General features: G+C 40.0%; 1 protein-coding gene across 7 annotated transcripts in view; it reads right to left on the bottom strand.

Moving 5' to 3' along the window:
* The window catches only part of APP (amyloid beta precursor protein), a 222,630-nt gene that overhangs the window by 49,657 nt on the left and 155,812 nt on the right, over nt 1–17,161 (bottom strand). For all 7 annotated transcript variants that reach the window (XM_059686782.1, XM_059686783.1, XM_059686778.1 and 4 more), the window contains 2 exons: nt 5,326–5,454; nt 4,216–4,315 (listed from right to left, as the gene is read on the bottom strand). In XM_059686782.1, coding sequence (XP_059542765.1) covers nt 4,216–4,315; nt 5,326–5,454 — 229 coding nt within the window. The remainder of the gene's footprint in view (nt 1–4,215; nt 4,316–5,325; nt 5,455–17,161) is intronic.

The raw sequence follows: 17,161 nt of genomic DNA, 5'->3' as shown, positions 1-17,161 counted from the left end.
CATAGAGGTAGGCAAACAAACATTGGCCATATTTGTAATTCAGGTAACAATATTGGGGGAAATATGAAAAGAAGCATTGGAACTACTGTAAAACCAAAGAAGAAACACATCTTTGGTAATTTACGATATAAATAAATGTTCTTGTTTCCAAATACTTAAATCAGCTATAAACTATAAAATCTACGTACACTTAAAAGTAATTTCTTATGAAAAACAAAGAAAAAAAGCAGAATCCTATATAATAAAAGGCTAATATGTAATTGTCCCTACGGGTGGGAGTTTGACCGACCAGGAGTTAGACATGTGCTGACCACCAAGGGGCGGCACAGATGAGGAAGGCTTCAGCCAGCAGCTGGGGAAGGGAGGCCTGGGCTGGTAGCCGACAGCTGCTAAGGACCCTACCCATGGATGAATTTCGTGCACTGGGCCTCTAGTAAGTTAATAATTCTCTCTTTACTTTCATGATTTCTTTTCTTGTTGATGGCTTTTCTCAACTAACAATTATGCATAAGGATGCATAAAATTCTCAGTGGTAATGAATGCTCTTTTGTTGGTCTGGCTAGTGCTGTAAATATTCTATTTTAAACCTAGACTACTTTGAATTCATTAAATCCCCAAATCAATAGGTTTATTAGGAACAGAGAATGAAACACTGTCCTTGAAATAAGCATGCTGTGTTTTCTCCCAAAGAATAGAAAATCTGATCAAGTGGCCACAGTCAAATTGTAGTAAGAAATTATAAGCATTCGTTCCTTAGCAGAAGTTTCTTGATCTCCTGCCATAGATCTCAATCCTACGCCATTCTGGATTTGTTCTGCCCGAGATTCCTGCCAACATCTGGTTTATAATAACTCATGTTTTTTATTAATTTTGAATGCTAAAAGAAAAAAAGCACAGGGTAGGAGACAATTATGCCTTCCTGTCCCCTTTCCTTCCTCCTGCTTTTCTCATAAATTGGTCATTACAGCATTCTGTGAAAGAGCCAGCTCTAAATGGAGAGCTACAGTATTTTTAGCCATGAGGTAGCTGCAAAATGAAGCACTTTGATAAATAACCTCAGTGCCAACAGTAAGAGAAAACGGAATCCTTTTAGCATAGATTTAAGGGAGACTACAGAGGGCAAAAAGGCCCAATCATTTTGAAATAGCAATTTGACAAAGCAAAGGTTGAGCTGAAAAACAGAAGAAACAAGGGGATTCTGCCTTTTTGAAGGGTTCAAAGGTGATTAAAACAGAACATGGGCATTGAACGGGAGGTATATTTTCTTTCAAATAATGATTCCATCATTTGCTGAATAAAAAATAAAGTTCCAAAGAGCCACTTTAAATAGTAAGGGGGGCTCTAGTCTGTTTGGCTCAGTGGATAGAGAGAGAGCTGACCTGAGACTGAAGGGTCCCGGGTTCGATTCCGGTCAGGGGCACGTACCTCTGTTGTAGGCTTCTCCCCGGCCCAGGCAACTGGTTTGGGCGCATGCAGGAGGCAACCAATTGATGTGTCTCTCTCACATCGATGTCTCTCTCTCTCTCTCTCTCTGTTTCCTCCCTTCTACTCTCTCTAAAAAGCAATGGGAAAATACTACTGAGCATTTTAATGTATGACTGTTAGTCAAGAAAGGGCATCAACAAGAAAATAAATCATAAAAGTAAAGAGAGAACTGTTAACTTATTCTGCTTTTTTCTTTGTATTGAAGGATGCTTTTCAAACAATAAACCATATTGTACAGGTTTCATCTGCATTTTAGAATACTACAAAGAACTTCCAAATACCTCTCAGCTTAAACAATTAGCACCCATGATCAACCTTATTTCATGTATATTCCTACTTTGAAAGTGAGTCACTTTTAAATGTTCCTTCAGATGAAGAACAGCTACAGGAAACAACTAAAAACTCAATTCAGAAAAGCCACTCTCCCCAGGGAACTCCTGCTTTTTTAGCTTTGGTGTTAGGAGCTCAAATGGTGCACACGTCCAATTAATGGAAGTTCATCATTGCCAGTTTCTCTTGCTATTGGAAACAACCATTTAAAAACAAGGCAAGAAAGATTTTAAAAAAGATTATCTCTCAGGATTCAGTATCTGGTATACTTACAATGACAAAAATATTAGAAAATAACATGCTGCTAATCCAACTTAATAGTTGAGCCTCTCTTTTTTTCAGAAAAAAATTCCATGATTCTGATGATCTGCATATCCTCCCTGTCACTGAGATTTGAAGTTTACTGTTGCCCTGTTCTTAGGCATTTTGGAACACTCAAGATTTCTGAATCTCCATCTGTTCTGTGGACGTATGACTCATTAGTGGCCATGGCTTTAGTACTATCTTGCTGAATAAAAAGCTCCTGATAATTTAATTAGAAAGACTCAACCATAATTACTGGGTGAGAGTAAATTATTAGTGTTCATCAACTTTCTAGTCCTGTGCAATGGCTTATTCCTCTACAGTTTGGTACTATTGACAACACCTCAATTAAAGCCACACGTACATGAAAATAGCTTGTTACGAGAGCTACAGGCAGAGATGCACGCATCTAGAAGATCTGAGCTTCAGTTCATTTAAGAATGTGATGATTTCTTTGATTTTTGTCTCTTCTGCAACTTATTGGAAGATTTTCTTATACTTATTTAATATACAGTATTTTAAAGGCTCCTTATACACGGCTATCCTACAAATACATCTAACAAGAATATTCAGTTCTTCAAGATACTTAATAGAATAAAAGTTAATTTGAAATCCTGTCTTCTATCCATGGTGTAGACTAAAAACTCTACTGAATCTCCTCCTAAGATCTTGCTCAACAGTGAATTCCCCCTTTTGAACAAAAGCGAAGATGATGTCGTTTCTTTTCAAAGAGTGTACTCTGAAGTACACTTGATTCTGTTTGTTAACACACAGGACTAATCAGACCATCATCATCTGATCCACGCCAAACACTTGCCTGATGATAATACAAACAATATTTACAAGGAAGTACTAAATTAGAAAAGAAAGAGTAGAATAGCTTTGGCACAAAATGTAAAAAGCAAGCCAGGAAGTGCTTTGGACCATTGCAAGGAGGAATTCCTGTAATGGGTCTACCGATCTATAATATCCTGGCTGTTCTGATTTCAGATAACCTGCATCTATTTCCAACCCAATTAACAAAGGGCAGGATTTATTACAGAGAGAGATATACTACATGCATATTGATTATTTGTGGACAGTTTATGCACCAAATCTCCAGGGTGACATACATTTCTTTTATGTTGAAAGATTCACTAGCATAATTGCCATCCATGTACTTTTGTGAGGTAAAGTTAAACAAATATGGGCATTTGGGGCTTTGCAAAGAATTATGTTATGTGATGCTTTATTTCTTTTTCCAGGAAAAACAGGGAAGGGAGAACTTATACATGTCATTAGGAGAACTAGGGACATAAAAGGTAGTGGGAACACATGTCAGTTTCCTGGTTTTGATAATGTATTGCAGTCATGTAAGATGTTACTATTGGGGAAGTGGGCGATGTGCACACTAGACTTTGCATTATTTTTCCAACTTCTTATGAGTGTATGATTATTGCAAAATAAAAGTTTAATGAAAGATTATGGGCACATCGTTTAATTAAGTTTAAACAATCACGTGGTTCAGACAATAACCATGGCTATTGTGGGCAGGGGGACAGGGGAAGGCTTTCAAGAAAGATGTGAGCTACTGAATCTAACAACAACCTCAAGGTCAGCAGTCACAGTTTCGTGCTTTTGCTGTGCTACTGACGATCAGTGTGAGATAGGCTAGTAACTTTTTAAATTGTAAGTGTGAGCCCTTCACCCATAAAACGGGGATTTAATGCGACACACAGGTGACAACAATAGAGCATTAAAAGATGAAGGGTTGTCTTCATTAAACTGTCAAGTACCAAAGCACCGTGAGAAGACAACTGCTGACAAGTAAAATCCAATAATAAACGGTTCGTTACTGCACAGATATATCCTAAGTCAGGTTATAAGTATCCATGCGTTTGTGAGCATGGATCGTGAAGACCCCATGCAATTGCTAAGGGGAGAGCTAGTGCCAGCCCCTAAGAGTGTCACTTTCACTGAAAAAGGGGATCTGCTCTTTGTCCTTCCACACGTGAGGACACTGGTGTTTGCTGATGCAGACGAACTCCTTCTCTGATGTCCTCCTGCAGGAGCAGAGTAGGTTGATACGCACAGCCATCAAAAGAACAGCTTACTTACCAACTTCATCCTGGATCTCCTCGGCCACAGCAGGAACGTTGTAGAGGAGGGAGAGAGACTGGTTCATGCGCTCGTAAATCACACGGAGGTGGGTCATCACCTGCATCGAAGGAAGACAGTTCCAGGTAAGCCATCTCTGGAATAAGGAATAGCTCTTTTCCTTACCAAGCACCACGGACAGATACAAACTTCAAAGTGAAACTGACAAAACACGGCTGAAACTTTTACCCTTAAAGGGCACCCTTATGTTCCTTCTTCTCCCACTTTTTGTTCTCTGACTTTAGAGCTGCTTTAAACTCCCCGTTATATTGTATGCTTGCAACCATAAAGTATAAAGTCAACTGAAAAGATCATTTCATCCAACTCTGATTTCTCACTACTGAGGCCCCTACATAACCTCTGATGTCCTAGTTATAGTTCTTTGCAAATTTGGAAATAGATGAGAACGTGTTTTAATTCTACTGGATATTTCATGCAACAAAATATAGATATATTTTAAATCCTTCTATTTAAAGAAATGTAGAAATTTCATGTTTCCTGAGGTAGATGCCAGTTGGGAATGGAGGAATATAAAACATACTTATTACAGGACTTTTAGGCTCACATTATACCCAATCATTGTGAGTTTCTGATTCCCTACCACAATGTAGTTGAACCGATTTTAGAGGTTTTGCTTTTATACCATTTGTGTTCTTCATTTTAGTCATGAGATTAAAATGGTTCCTTTAAGAATCAATAGCAGTAGACATTGAAGATTTTTATATTCCTCATTAATAACTCAGAATTGGACAAACCACATGTTGCTCTAAGACAGTGGTCGGCAAACTGAGGCTCACAAGCCACATGCGGCTCTTTGGCCCCTTGACTGTGGCCATGAAGTTTCAATCGCACTGTACGCGCACGCCCGCACGTGGTGTTTTGTGGAAGAGCCACACTCAAGGGGCCTCAGTTTGCCGACCACTGCTCTAAGACACGCCTTTAGAATTTACCAGCTATTAAAGAGCATTTGCATAAGAGCCAGAGCTCCTCTGGGAATAATGAAAATCTGACTCAAAGACCAAGAACACCGGCTGGTCAAAGCTGCAGGCGATCACCACGCTCTGTGCTCACCTGGGACCGGATCTGAGCAGCTTTCTTTGGGTCCACCATGCGCACGTGTTCAAAATGCTTTAGGGTGTGCTGCCTGTCTTTCTGTTCAGCACGGACATACTTCTTTAGCATGTTGAACACATGACGAGGCTGTGGGCAAAAACAGAAAAATTCAACTTTATGCAAAATATTGTTTCTTCCTACGGCCTCTGGGTCAGAGGTCCCGCTCATTCATCCCATGGTACGAAGGCATTGCGAGTCGTCTCTTTGCAATTCTCCGTTCCAAACATTAGTCCCATTCCTTTGTTCATGGGCAATTACTTAGTCGATTGGTCACTTTCCATTTCTAAAAGGTCATTTAATATTTGATATATATGGTGACTGTCCTCCTTAATCAACATTTCTTATTAAACAGCAGCATTCTGCTGTAGAAGGAGAGTTGATTTGGGAAGTTAGATTTAAGTTAGGTCCTTCCCTTTTTCCACCCAAATATACATGGGCGTATGAGACCACATTTCTATAGGCACAGTCTTAATGGTTATCTCAGCAGAAATGTTGCCCAAATAATCCCACCATAAGTAGCATGTAACAGTATACTAATCAATATGAGGAAAATAAGAGGCAACCTAACCACTACTCATTTGTAGGCCAAGAAATAACTGATAAGCTGTAAGAGACATTAGATTTTCCAATGCGAAACGGTAGTTATTTTATTTTGAAATTTAATTAAATTCTTCCTATGCCATTGGATTCTAATTCTTTCAGCAACAATTAAATTTCTTCTTAAGTGCTTCTATGATTTTCTAATTGGTTCCATTTTTATTCCAATCCTACTTGAAACATCTATCCTCATAAAAGGATAAAACTTCCTGTGTCTTCAACAATTCCACTGCTATATGCATTCTACTGTGTGGTTTTATAAAATGCTTTCCAAAGATACACATTTCTTTTTCATTAGAACAAAACCATGGAAGCTCATGTCATGAATAGAATTTTGGCCAGTTGGGTAAACCCAATTATTATTAAGTTATGAGTCATGGGCACCTTGAAAAGCTGTTGGAAGGTACAGAATTTATTCCCACACAGGGTTTTTTTTTTGGGGGGGGGGGGCGGGAGTTGAAAATAGCAATATCTTAGGGGATATGCCTCCCCTTCTCCTTTTGCTTGTTTAATGGGGGGGGGGGGGGCGGCACCTCCCTGACATCCCAGGTGTAAGTGGTGTTCTTCCTCTATGTTCCCATGAAATGCTACGCAAATCCCCATGATTGCACTTAACAAAGTCTATTAAATTATTTATGTTTCTGACTACCCTCTTCAACTGTGAGATACTTAAGAAGCAGTTTTGTTCTGGCTCATAGGAGGTGCTCTGTACTTAGTAAGTTGCTTAATGTCTTCCACAGGCCACATTCCTATACTTAAGAAAACAAGTAAGTAAAGACAATAAGAAAATAAACCTGCACTCATCCGCCTTACTTATTTTTATCCTAGAAGAAACGTGCTTCTCCATAATCTCAAAAAAGCTTGATGTATAGCTTTTGGCCACACACCATTAGAATTCTCACTTGCACTGTGAAATCGGTTGAATCTACAAACCAGAGAATGGTCTTTTCAATCTTAAAAGAAGAAGAAAAGTAGTGAGAGGTAACAATTGACAAACTACATTGATAGTATATATACTTAAAAGATGAGAGGCTTACATACAGTAATTTGAAAAAGGCAATTTTTAAATGGTAAGCACTTAAAGGCTGACTACTGTTGAATGTGAGGGATTCCCCCCCGCCCCCCTCCTCCAAAGATCCCAATCACTCAAGAGGCCTCCTTAAGTATTTTCATGGTTCTATTGTCCCCAATTCAAACATACTGGTTTATACAGGGTGTCCCAAGAATATGAATATATATATATATATATATATATATATATATATATATATACACACACACACACACACACTGTAACAGCTGGTAGCTCAATTTTGAAAATGAAATATATTTTAATAAACACTGCCTTTATAATTATTCAAAGTGTGTATACATTTTTTTTTGGAAAACCTATATATTGGTGATGCTGCAAAGAAGCTGGGAGAGATGTGGACTAACACTGCTGCATATGACAAGCCATGTGCAGAAGGCTGCTAAGCTGAAGGAAAAACATGAAAAATATATTCTTGTATTAGGCTATGTGGCTACAAAAGGAGTCATCAAGGCTGCAAAAGCAAGAAAAAAGAGGAAAAGAAGAAGATGAAGAGCATGAAGAGACAGACGGAAGAAGATATGATAAATAGGCTAATTTTTTGGTCTGTAAAGCATTTAAGTTCCCTGTACACAGCTCACTGAGGGATGTTTTATATGCAGCATTGGGCAATCAGGATATTACTACACTTGATTCTTGCTTGTCATTGAAACCAAGGCCTAAAAACTCCCCCTAGTTCTATTGCAGTTATTCGTCCAAAGTTGGAGACAGATAGGGTTGCAATTCATTGTATTTATCTAAGATGTCGCTGCTCCTCACTTACGCAACTGACTGCCTTAACCCTCTTTCTTAGTTGCTCTGTTTCATCTTCTTTCCCTTCAAAAGGCTTTACTATTTGAAGAATTTTTTAAAAAGAGCTCATGTTAAAAATACTTCGATCAAACATAAGGATTATTTTACATCATAACTTCCTTTTTTGCAGGTGGTTACCATGAACGTTTCTGAAAGGCATTTTATCCTGAAAGAATGGTCATGACCAAGTGTGTGCGCCGGGATATAATGGCTCCAAACTGGCCGAGGCATTACTGCAGGGGGTCCTCAAACTATGGCCTGCGGGCCACATGCGGCCCGCCAAAAACACTTATCCGGCCCACCGGGTGTTTTTGCCGCTGCTGTGTGCATAGGAATTTGTTCATGGTTTTTTTTAAACTATAGTCCGGCCCTCCAACGGTCTGAGGGACAGTGAACTGGCCCCCTGTTTAAAAAGTTTGAGGACCCCTGCATTATTGTATTAAGTTAAATTTCAAATTAGGGAATAGAGAGACTTTTTTTTTTAAACTAACATCTGGCCTCACTGTGTCTTCTACTAGCACCACACACAACACCCATGCCCACAGGCTAATTATTTTAAGTTAAACATCAACTTTTAAATGAATGAGTCTCAAAATGACATAAGTCTCAATTTGCTCATGCGTGTAATTAAGACAATGGACATTTTCCATATAGAGTATGCAAGTATTAAACATGTTCTGTGTTACTTACTGAGCATAATGCTTAATCCATAGCAGGTTCTCAAATCGCACTTATTTCTTCTACTCACTACTTGCCTCCAACCCCCTCACTTTTCTTTCAGCTAAACAATAATAGTTCAAAACTTATGGACTGCTAATAGGAACAAGACCATGTTTTAAGTGCTTTATGCTTAGAAACTCATCAAGTCTTCAGATCAACTGTAGGACAGGGATAGCTGCTCACCCTGCTTCATGGATGAAGCCAGCAAGGCACTGAGGGCTCCATAGGGGGTTACACACTCAGTGGCAGAGCTAGTCAGTGGGGGAGCAAGAACAGGCAGCCTACTCTCCCAATCACTAGTGATCACGCCTTTCAAGGAAACTCTAAGAGGGACCAAGTGAAAGACATTCTACAAAGTAACTTCCAGCTTTGGAAAGGGAAATAACTGAATGGTTAGAAAAGAGGGTATGTTCTAAGAGTCCTTGCCTGGATTTCTAGTTCGTAGGCGCTCAGATAATATTCTGAGACACACTTATATCTTCTCTCTCTCTTTTTTTATATCTTCTCTCTTAATTGTGCAGGAAAACACCCAGAGTTAGCTTGCTCAATCTCACAATGACTGTCCTTGGTTTTTGACACTCCACTATGCATTGGCTAATGCGTCGGGGAGGAGAAAGAGCAAGATAGGAAGGTTAATCTGTTTCGGATTACTGGAAAATGATGAAAGGTATTCATTCAAAGTTAGGCTTTTGTGACAGTCACAGATTCCAGTTCCAAATCCATCTTTATCTTTTACTGAGACGGATAATTAAGTGGCGAACGTGCTCACACGTTTCGAGCCGCTTATCTCATTTAATCCCGACGCTTCTTACATGCTTCAGAAACATATTCCGAATGTGCCCCCCTCTAAGCCCCTCCAGCGTGACGGGGGACAGCGGCACACCCGGCTTTCCTACTCCCAGGCCTCCGTGTGGCTTTGCTCTCCCTCCCAGGGAACAGAGCTCCTCAGAAACAATGAGGCCTCAGAGGAAACAATGACCTCATCTGTTTATGTGAGCTCACATACACACTGTGTGTGCATCCACACGCACATGAGCCTTTTCTTCCTCGTGCCTGCACCTCGGGCCATGAGATAATGCAGGAAGGCATTACCATGTCCCCCGAGAAATGAATTACAGGGCTCTCTGCTTGGTTGATTTAATCAAGCAAACACATTTCTAAGAATTATGCTTAGAGATGAAAAATAGAAGAAGCAGATTAGCTCTTATGTTGGAGTGGGCAGAAAAATCACACCACATAAAATGTCGGTTATGTCCACACCTCAGGGAAAAAATGCAATTTTTAGTTAAGGAAAACAGGTAACATTTCCCTACTCTGTAATGTTTTCATTTTCTCTAGATTATAAAAACAGAAAGCGCTCTACCTTGGGTCTTTGATTTGTGCACATTTCAGTTAAAAAAAAGAAATAATTGCCTTTACAACTTTTAGCCAGAATACAGATTCCCAAGGCTTAAAACTAGCTATCTCTAGAGCTGTATCATGTATTGCAGAATAACAGGAAATCCCGTTTGTTTAGGGCATTTTATTTTACTATTTTAGGACAAAGTTCTTAATATTTTAATTAAAAACACAGAAACACTCAGAAATGATGGGGGGGGGGCTGGTATCTTTATAGAAATATATTCTCTTAAAGTAACTTAGGTATTAGTATTGTCACAATACTTATATTTAAGACAGGATTATCCATAGGATTAGACAAACAAGCATTAAGAATTTAGTAGCTATTGATAGTAATTGAGTTTAAGAAACATATTTTTTACCTCTATGTGTAGAATTTCAATCATTTTCAAATCATGAAATCTTCTATAATTAGTAATAACATTTTTTCCGCTAAATTTTCCTTATTTCACACTTAAACAGTCTATGTATTAACACTAAAATCTGGTTTTATTGGCATTAAATGGCTAATATTATTAAAATTCATAGCAAAAAAACAGAGATAAAAAGAAAATCTGCCTTAGGGGACTCATTACATCCAATCATATTTACTGTCACTAGTGTTTCTGAACGATGTTTATACATAATTACCAAGTATCTATTCGCATCTGATGTGACACTTTGCAGTTTGCACTAAATTTCCTTCACCATCACACTGCCTTTGAAAAATCCACCAGGAAGGAATTTCTTAGAGGACTAAGAGTAGGCGATACTAAAATGGGTTAGAGTTAACCTGAAGATAGAATTAACCTGAAGATTTACATTTTGGCACATGGACCATTTTCCTATTTTGGAAAAATGATATAACCTATCTCTGGCTGCTGGTACAGTTCCTGACACAGTATTTCCCCAGAAAAGACTTAACAGCCTCCGTAGCACTTCCCACTAGTGTCAACAGAAAGATGCATTTCACTAATTTCAATGTCAATAGCTCATCTCCTTATGGCTTGCGTTTTGCTATCAGGTTCATGTAGGTGATTTTGAAGGAAATTTCATGGCCTTTCCCTATGAGAGATCAATTTCTTTTTAAAAAAATATTTTCCCCACTTTTCAGGTGTACTGCCTTTTTCACTTAGTTCTCTAATGCAATTTCATGAATCTGTTCTCCCTGGACTTGGCATTAAGCATGCACATTTGACCGACCCAACGCCAATCACGACGGAATGTGTAGACTTTCATTCCGCGGTTCACGTGGGCGGGATATCAGAACAGGACTATTCAGCTCCATTGCCCCCACTCTGTGGTTTCATGCTTGATCCAGGAATCTGGCATCTTATCAGAAGAAACTTGTGCCTTAAGCCACTTCTGAACGGGAAGACATGATCTTTCAAGAGCCTTTAAAAGCCCAGGTGCAATCCTGCCACGGAGGAGGAAGTCCATGAGTCACTGTGTGGGGAGCACCCTAGCCGTTCCATGTCACAGGGGAGTTCATCAGAAAGCCCTCTCCTGAGGCACTGAATTGCACCCTAGAGGTTCCCAACCCTGGGAAGGGGGAGTGGATCACCTGCCACGAAAAAGCAATTCTCTCCTGTTTTCAAAGCAGGTTCGGGCCCATGATTTTCACAGCTCTATACCTTGGATTTCTAGAGCATATGGATAGGACAAAAGCTCTGTGTGCCGATGAAAAAACACAGCGAAGAGAATTGGGTCTCTCTGTGCTCGTGATGGTCTCTTGGTTTTCAGCATTTCACACGGACCCTCACTACTGCATGACAAAATTCTGAAAACAAAGCAAAGTAGCACCCCCTAAAAATAAAATAGCCCCCTCCAAGACAACACAAAAAATGACCCGAGCATTCAGGGAGATGTCCATGGGGACCTTTGCACTACACCTGTGTTGATCTTTAAACCTAGGAGCTGAGCTCAATTTTTGAAGTCCCCTGCGAAATTCACCGACATCCCCCAGAAGAGCACGGAAATGATTTTAGTCGTTATTAAAATGAGTATAAGGAGGCAAAACACAATTCTACGACAAGCTGAATACAGAGGTCTCAAGAGAGCAATGCAGGAAATGACGGCAGGTTCTTGTCCCGCTGCCCCCCATCAGTTTCCTGAGGTGTGAGAATATGGCGGCATTAGCTCCATCCCTCCTGGCACATCCAGATTACTTTTGGCTCTGGCCTTGGGCTGTGACCGAACATGGCAGCACCCAGGCAAATTGCAGGCCATCTCCCATCCCTCCCCGGTCCCCATGGAGGCAGGCAGATGACTTCCTCATGGGAACGAGGCACTAAAGCCTCCATGTATCCTATCCTAACAATATAGTCTATCCTTTCTCTTCCTAGGGAGGACGGTATCTTTCTACTTTACAGTTTCATCTCAACGTTCAATTAATCCTTTTGTTTTTCTGATTATGTCTAACAGAAGCTAGAACAATGTTAACTGTAAAAGGGTAGGAGCGAACCCCGATTTGCAGATGGTGGAGGGAGAATCCTTTTAATTAAGTCACTTATTCCAAGTTACAGGTTATAGTAGATGGCAAACCTGGCAATTAAACACAGGTGTTTCTAGTCTACTATAAAAGGTGGGAGAGAAGGGTGGTTCTTCTTTTTTTTAATTGTTTTTTTTTTTTTAAGAGAGAGAAAGGGAGAAGATAGAGAGAAACATCAACGAGAGAATCATGGGTCAGCTGCCTCCTGCACTCCCCCTATGGGAATTGAGCCTGCATCCAAGATGCATACCCTTGAGCAGAATCAAACCCGGGACCCTTCAGTCCAGTGGTTCTCAACCTTCTTGCCCTTTAAATAAGTTCCTCATGTTGTGACCCAGCCATAAAATTATTTTCATTGCTATTTCATAACTGTAATGTTGCTACTGTTATGAATTGTAATGTAAATATCTGATATGCAGGATGGTCCTAGGTGACCCCTGTGAAAGGGTCGCGACCCACAGGTTGAGAACCGCTGCTTCAGTCCACAGGCTGCTGCTCTATACACTGAGCCAAACCAGTCAGGGCAGAAGGGTGGGTCTTACCTTGTCACTCACCAATGAGTGACCTTTGGTCAAAGCTGGTAGGTTGCATAACTCCGCCCCCCCCCCCCCCCCCCGCCGAATATTTTGCTAGTTCTTAGGCATAATTTATTTTGGTTACTGTGACATATAGGAAATACATATTTGGTCTCTGCCCCCAGAACTTGACATACAGTTCCCCAAACTGTCATTTCCTGAGTGACAGGAGCATCTTTTGTTATAAAATGTGTATGTGTTGGTGAATCCGCGGGGGTGCAGTGTGGATGATGTGCTCAGAGGGGGAAGGCAAGCTCCGCGCCCCTTCCCACCCACCTTGCCCATGCATCTCTTCCACCTGGCTGTTCCTGAGTTCCATCCTTTATAAGGAATCACGTACAGTTAAGGGGAGCAGCCATCTGAGTTCTGTGAGTTGTTCTAGTAAATGATCAAATCCAAGGAAGGGGGGTGGGAACCCTGATTTATAGCTTTTAGATCAGAGGTGATGACCTGGGACTTCCAAAATGGGGGGTGGGCAGTCGTGTGGGGCTGAGCCCTAAACCTGTGGGGTCTATGCTAACTCCGAATAGTAGCACAATCATTTAATGTGAGAGAGAAAAACACCCCACACATTTGGTGTCAGAGTATCGAGCGAGAGGTAATAGTTTTTCCTTCAGCTACAGAGACCGCAGCTATAAAGGACTGAAGACAGCTTTAAGAACTGAAATTTAGGACCTGCCCAAACCCTGGGATTTGTGCTTTTGGACCAACTTGAGCACACACTGGATCTAGAGCTTACAGCAGCTGACGTGAGAGCAAAGCAGTGCCAGAAAGCGTTCGGACTTATGTCTTCAATTCTCATGTAGCCAGTGAAGCCTGCTAGAGCTCTGAGTGATGCACAGGATTATTAATGTGACCCAGACGGCAAAGCCCGCAGAGATTGTAAACAAAAGATGTTTTAAGGCACCACAGACCTTTGTGAAGAATTGTCGAATGGGTCTGACCATCTGACAAATGCCAATTGTGACATATTCTTGATTTCTTCAGAGAGAGTTGCACTAAGATGCTTTAGTTTTACATATGCATAACTTGGATTTTGGCATTTTTGCTTTATACCCCCTCTAACTGGTTACCATTTTCAAAAATATTCACATGTATATTTTTACTTTCACCCTCTCCACGTACTCTACCTAACTTCAGTACCCCTGACATACTAAAAATCGTAATATAAAAAAATCCCTCAAGATAAAGCTTAGAAAAACCCAACCATTACCTGGGGGTCTTTAAACTGAACTTCACAAAATGAGTGAACTTGGAAACCCAGGCATAATTCCTGTGCAGCGTACAAGTTTCAAGGGAGAATGTCCCTGGTTGCTATCTGTTCTAGAGGATGGATATCTGTAATGCTGGATAGCTAAGTTAACACTGGATCATTAAGTAATGGGCATGGCCTGGCCGGTGTGCCTCAGTGGTTGAGTGTCCACCTATGGATCAGGAGGTTGCAGTTGGATTCCCGGTCAGGGCACATGCCCGGGTTATAGGCTCGATCCCCAGTAGGGGGCATGCAGGAGGCAGATGATCAGTGATTCTCATCATTGATGTTTCTATCTCTCTCCCTCTCTGAAATCAATTTAAAAAAATAATGTGCCATGCATTTGTCTAAAAAAACCAAAACATTTATGTTTTCATAATGAGTTTTCATGTCAAAGATGGAATGAAAATAGAGATCAACCTGTAAGTATTTGCATGAACCCTTCGCTGGAACAAAACATGATGTCCCAGCGCTATATGTTTTGACAGCATCTGGTGAAGAGCTATTGCGACTTTGCAGGCAGTGTCTCTGTAGGGCTCTGCTGCAGAGGTAATCCGGGTGATGAATAGGGTCTCAGAGGCTCAGGACAGCTTTCAAGCGAATGCCTGTCTTACATACTTCTGTATTTTCTTTTTAACTTAATTCAATTAAAAACAGAACCCACTATGGTCTCTGGTTACAAACGCCCGGCTGGTCTTTAGCAAGATCTGTCTATTAAACTTGGTAAAGACTCAAGCAAGGGAAGGCGGTAAGACCGAGACGCATTACCGAAATGGCATGCAAACCGCTCAGCTTAGTTTGTAGGATTCGGCTCAATAAACGCCAGTTTTCCTGTTCTTCCTTCCACCCCGTTTGTTACTGGTCTGTCCTTAGATGCTCTCGAGTTAATGAGTCCCCTGGTTGCTCATCAGTTTTTACAAGTCTCAACTTAAATAAATGAATGCTGACTGAATCGTTAACATCAGGCATAGTATAATTATTTACATTTCTCAAAGATGATTTCTAACCCAGCAGTCCTTTAAGTATATTCTGATCAGCTTGACAAAATTTTGAAAATATTAAAAATGTGAGGGTGGAATGTCTTAAACATCTTAGTATTCATCTCTCTCAGGGCCTTCAAATGTTAAGAACCCAGCAAATAATTTTTAACTTATTTACCATCCATTATATTGAGGAGTAGATGTATCCTATTTACCTTGGAGATATATGCTATCTACATATATTCTATAAATGCTTCATTTTTTTTCTTTTGTGACAAAGAGTGATAAGCAGCTCAATTTCACTTTTGCTTTACAAAACTTAATATTTACACCAACAATCATGTTGGCTAAGGACTGATTTAGCTGGAACCTCCCTAGGCATTCACTAATTTTCCTGTCACAACACAGCCATTAATAGCTATCCTTTCTTTTTTCCGGTGATTGTTTCTTATTCAATATTTATTGCCCTGTTGTTAGAATTAATCAAATAATGTTAAACAAAACCTCAAATAAGGTCAAAACCGTGCTCCTTAAATGGTAAGTCTCACAAATCATGACATGAATGTTCTACCAAAGAATTCTATACAGAAGCTTTTCCAGGAATTTCAGGGAAATTTAACATTTGGATGAACTAATCAGAAATGAGAAAGAAAAGGGTGCTAAAGACACTGCCAAAATTTTTTCTCCATTAAATAATGAGAGTTTGAATGTGAAGCATCAGTTATAAGCATGAAATTAATTTTAGTATGGCTGACATGGCTGCAATCATGAGAACCTGGGAAAACACAAAACAACACTACGGGCACACAGATACACAGACGAATGGACAGAAATACACAAAAACATTTCCAAGTTCCTACTTTCACATAGAAAATGCTTAAAATTCATTAGAGTAAGAATAATAATTAGGATGTTGTCTAACAGAAGATTTACACAAAGTATCTGTAAAGACTCAAAAAATCTAAGAATTACAAAGCAAGATTTGGTTATTCACCTCTCATCTTTAACACATTTCTATTCTTACTAATAAGGGGCCCCTAAGTTTTTGCAGACCTAAGTCTACAACGGGAAGTTGATTTTCAATAGAAGTTCCTAGCCAGCCTTTAGTTTCACTGTACAGGATCCCATTTAATGCTAATTTCTCTTCAGATCTCGGAGAATGTTGACTAGGCAGGCAATATCATCTTCGCTCATTCTATAAAGTAGAACTCTGACAGTTACAAGTAGGAAGGCTCAGATAGTGTTTAGCTCATATTTCATGAGGCCATACATGCTGAATATGACCTGTGATGAAGAGACCAGAAGAGCAGAATTGGTTGTCAAATAATAATTTAGGTTTAAGTAGTACTTAGGTTTGGCAGCTTGAAGACCTCCAAAGTTGAACTATGTGTGATGCACCTTTGGCGGGGGGGGGGGGGAGGGGAGGATTTTAACTTTTCTGGGGGGAAAAAAGCCCAACTCTTTGATTGTCCATGAAACTTTTATTAAAGTGAGTAACTTGGAGGGGCTGGGTCTTAGAAGAATCACTAACCCTCTACACACAAAGGGTTTATTCTAAGTGGAAAGACCCACCTGCACTACACTTTTATTCCTGGGGAAATAAAACTGTGTTTAACTATTATAATATTTGAAATATAAATATATAAATGCTAAATATGATTCAAGCATATACTTTTGCATTGGATTTTCAGTGTATCAGTCGGTAGGCATGTAATTTATTAAAAAGGAACTTCGGAACATAAAGCACATACAGGCGTGAGGACTCACACATGATAGAACAAGGAACTTTAGCTGAACGAAACATCATCACGCAATACCTCCACGCTTGGGTTAAAAGTCTAGATGAAAGCATGGATTAAACCTGAGCTTCAAAGGCCCTGGGAAAATAAACCCATGTTGTTGCTGGTTCCCGTGTTTGCA

The sequence above is a fragment of the Myotis daubentonii genome, chromosome 3 (assembly GCF_963259705.1).
Source record: "Myotis daubentonii chromosome 3, mMyoDau2.1, whole genome shotgun sequence".
NCBI lineage: Eukaryota > Metazoa > Chordata > Mammalia > Chiroptera > Vespertilionidae > Myotis > Myotis daubentonii.
This window is presented reverse-complemented; position numbering and strand designations above follow the sequence as displayed.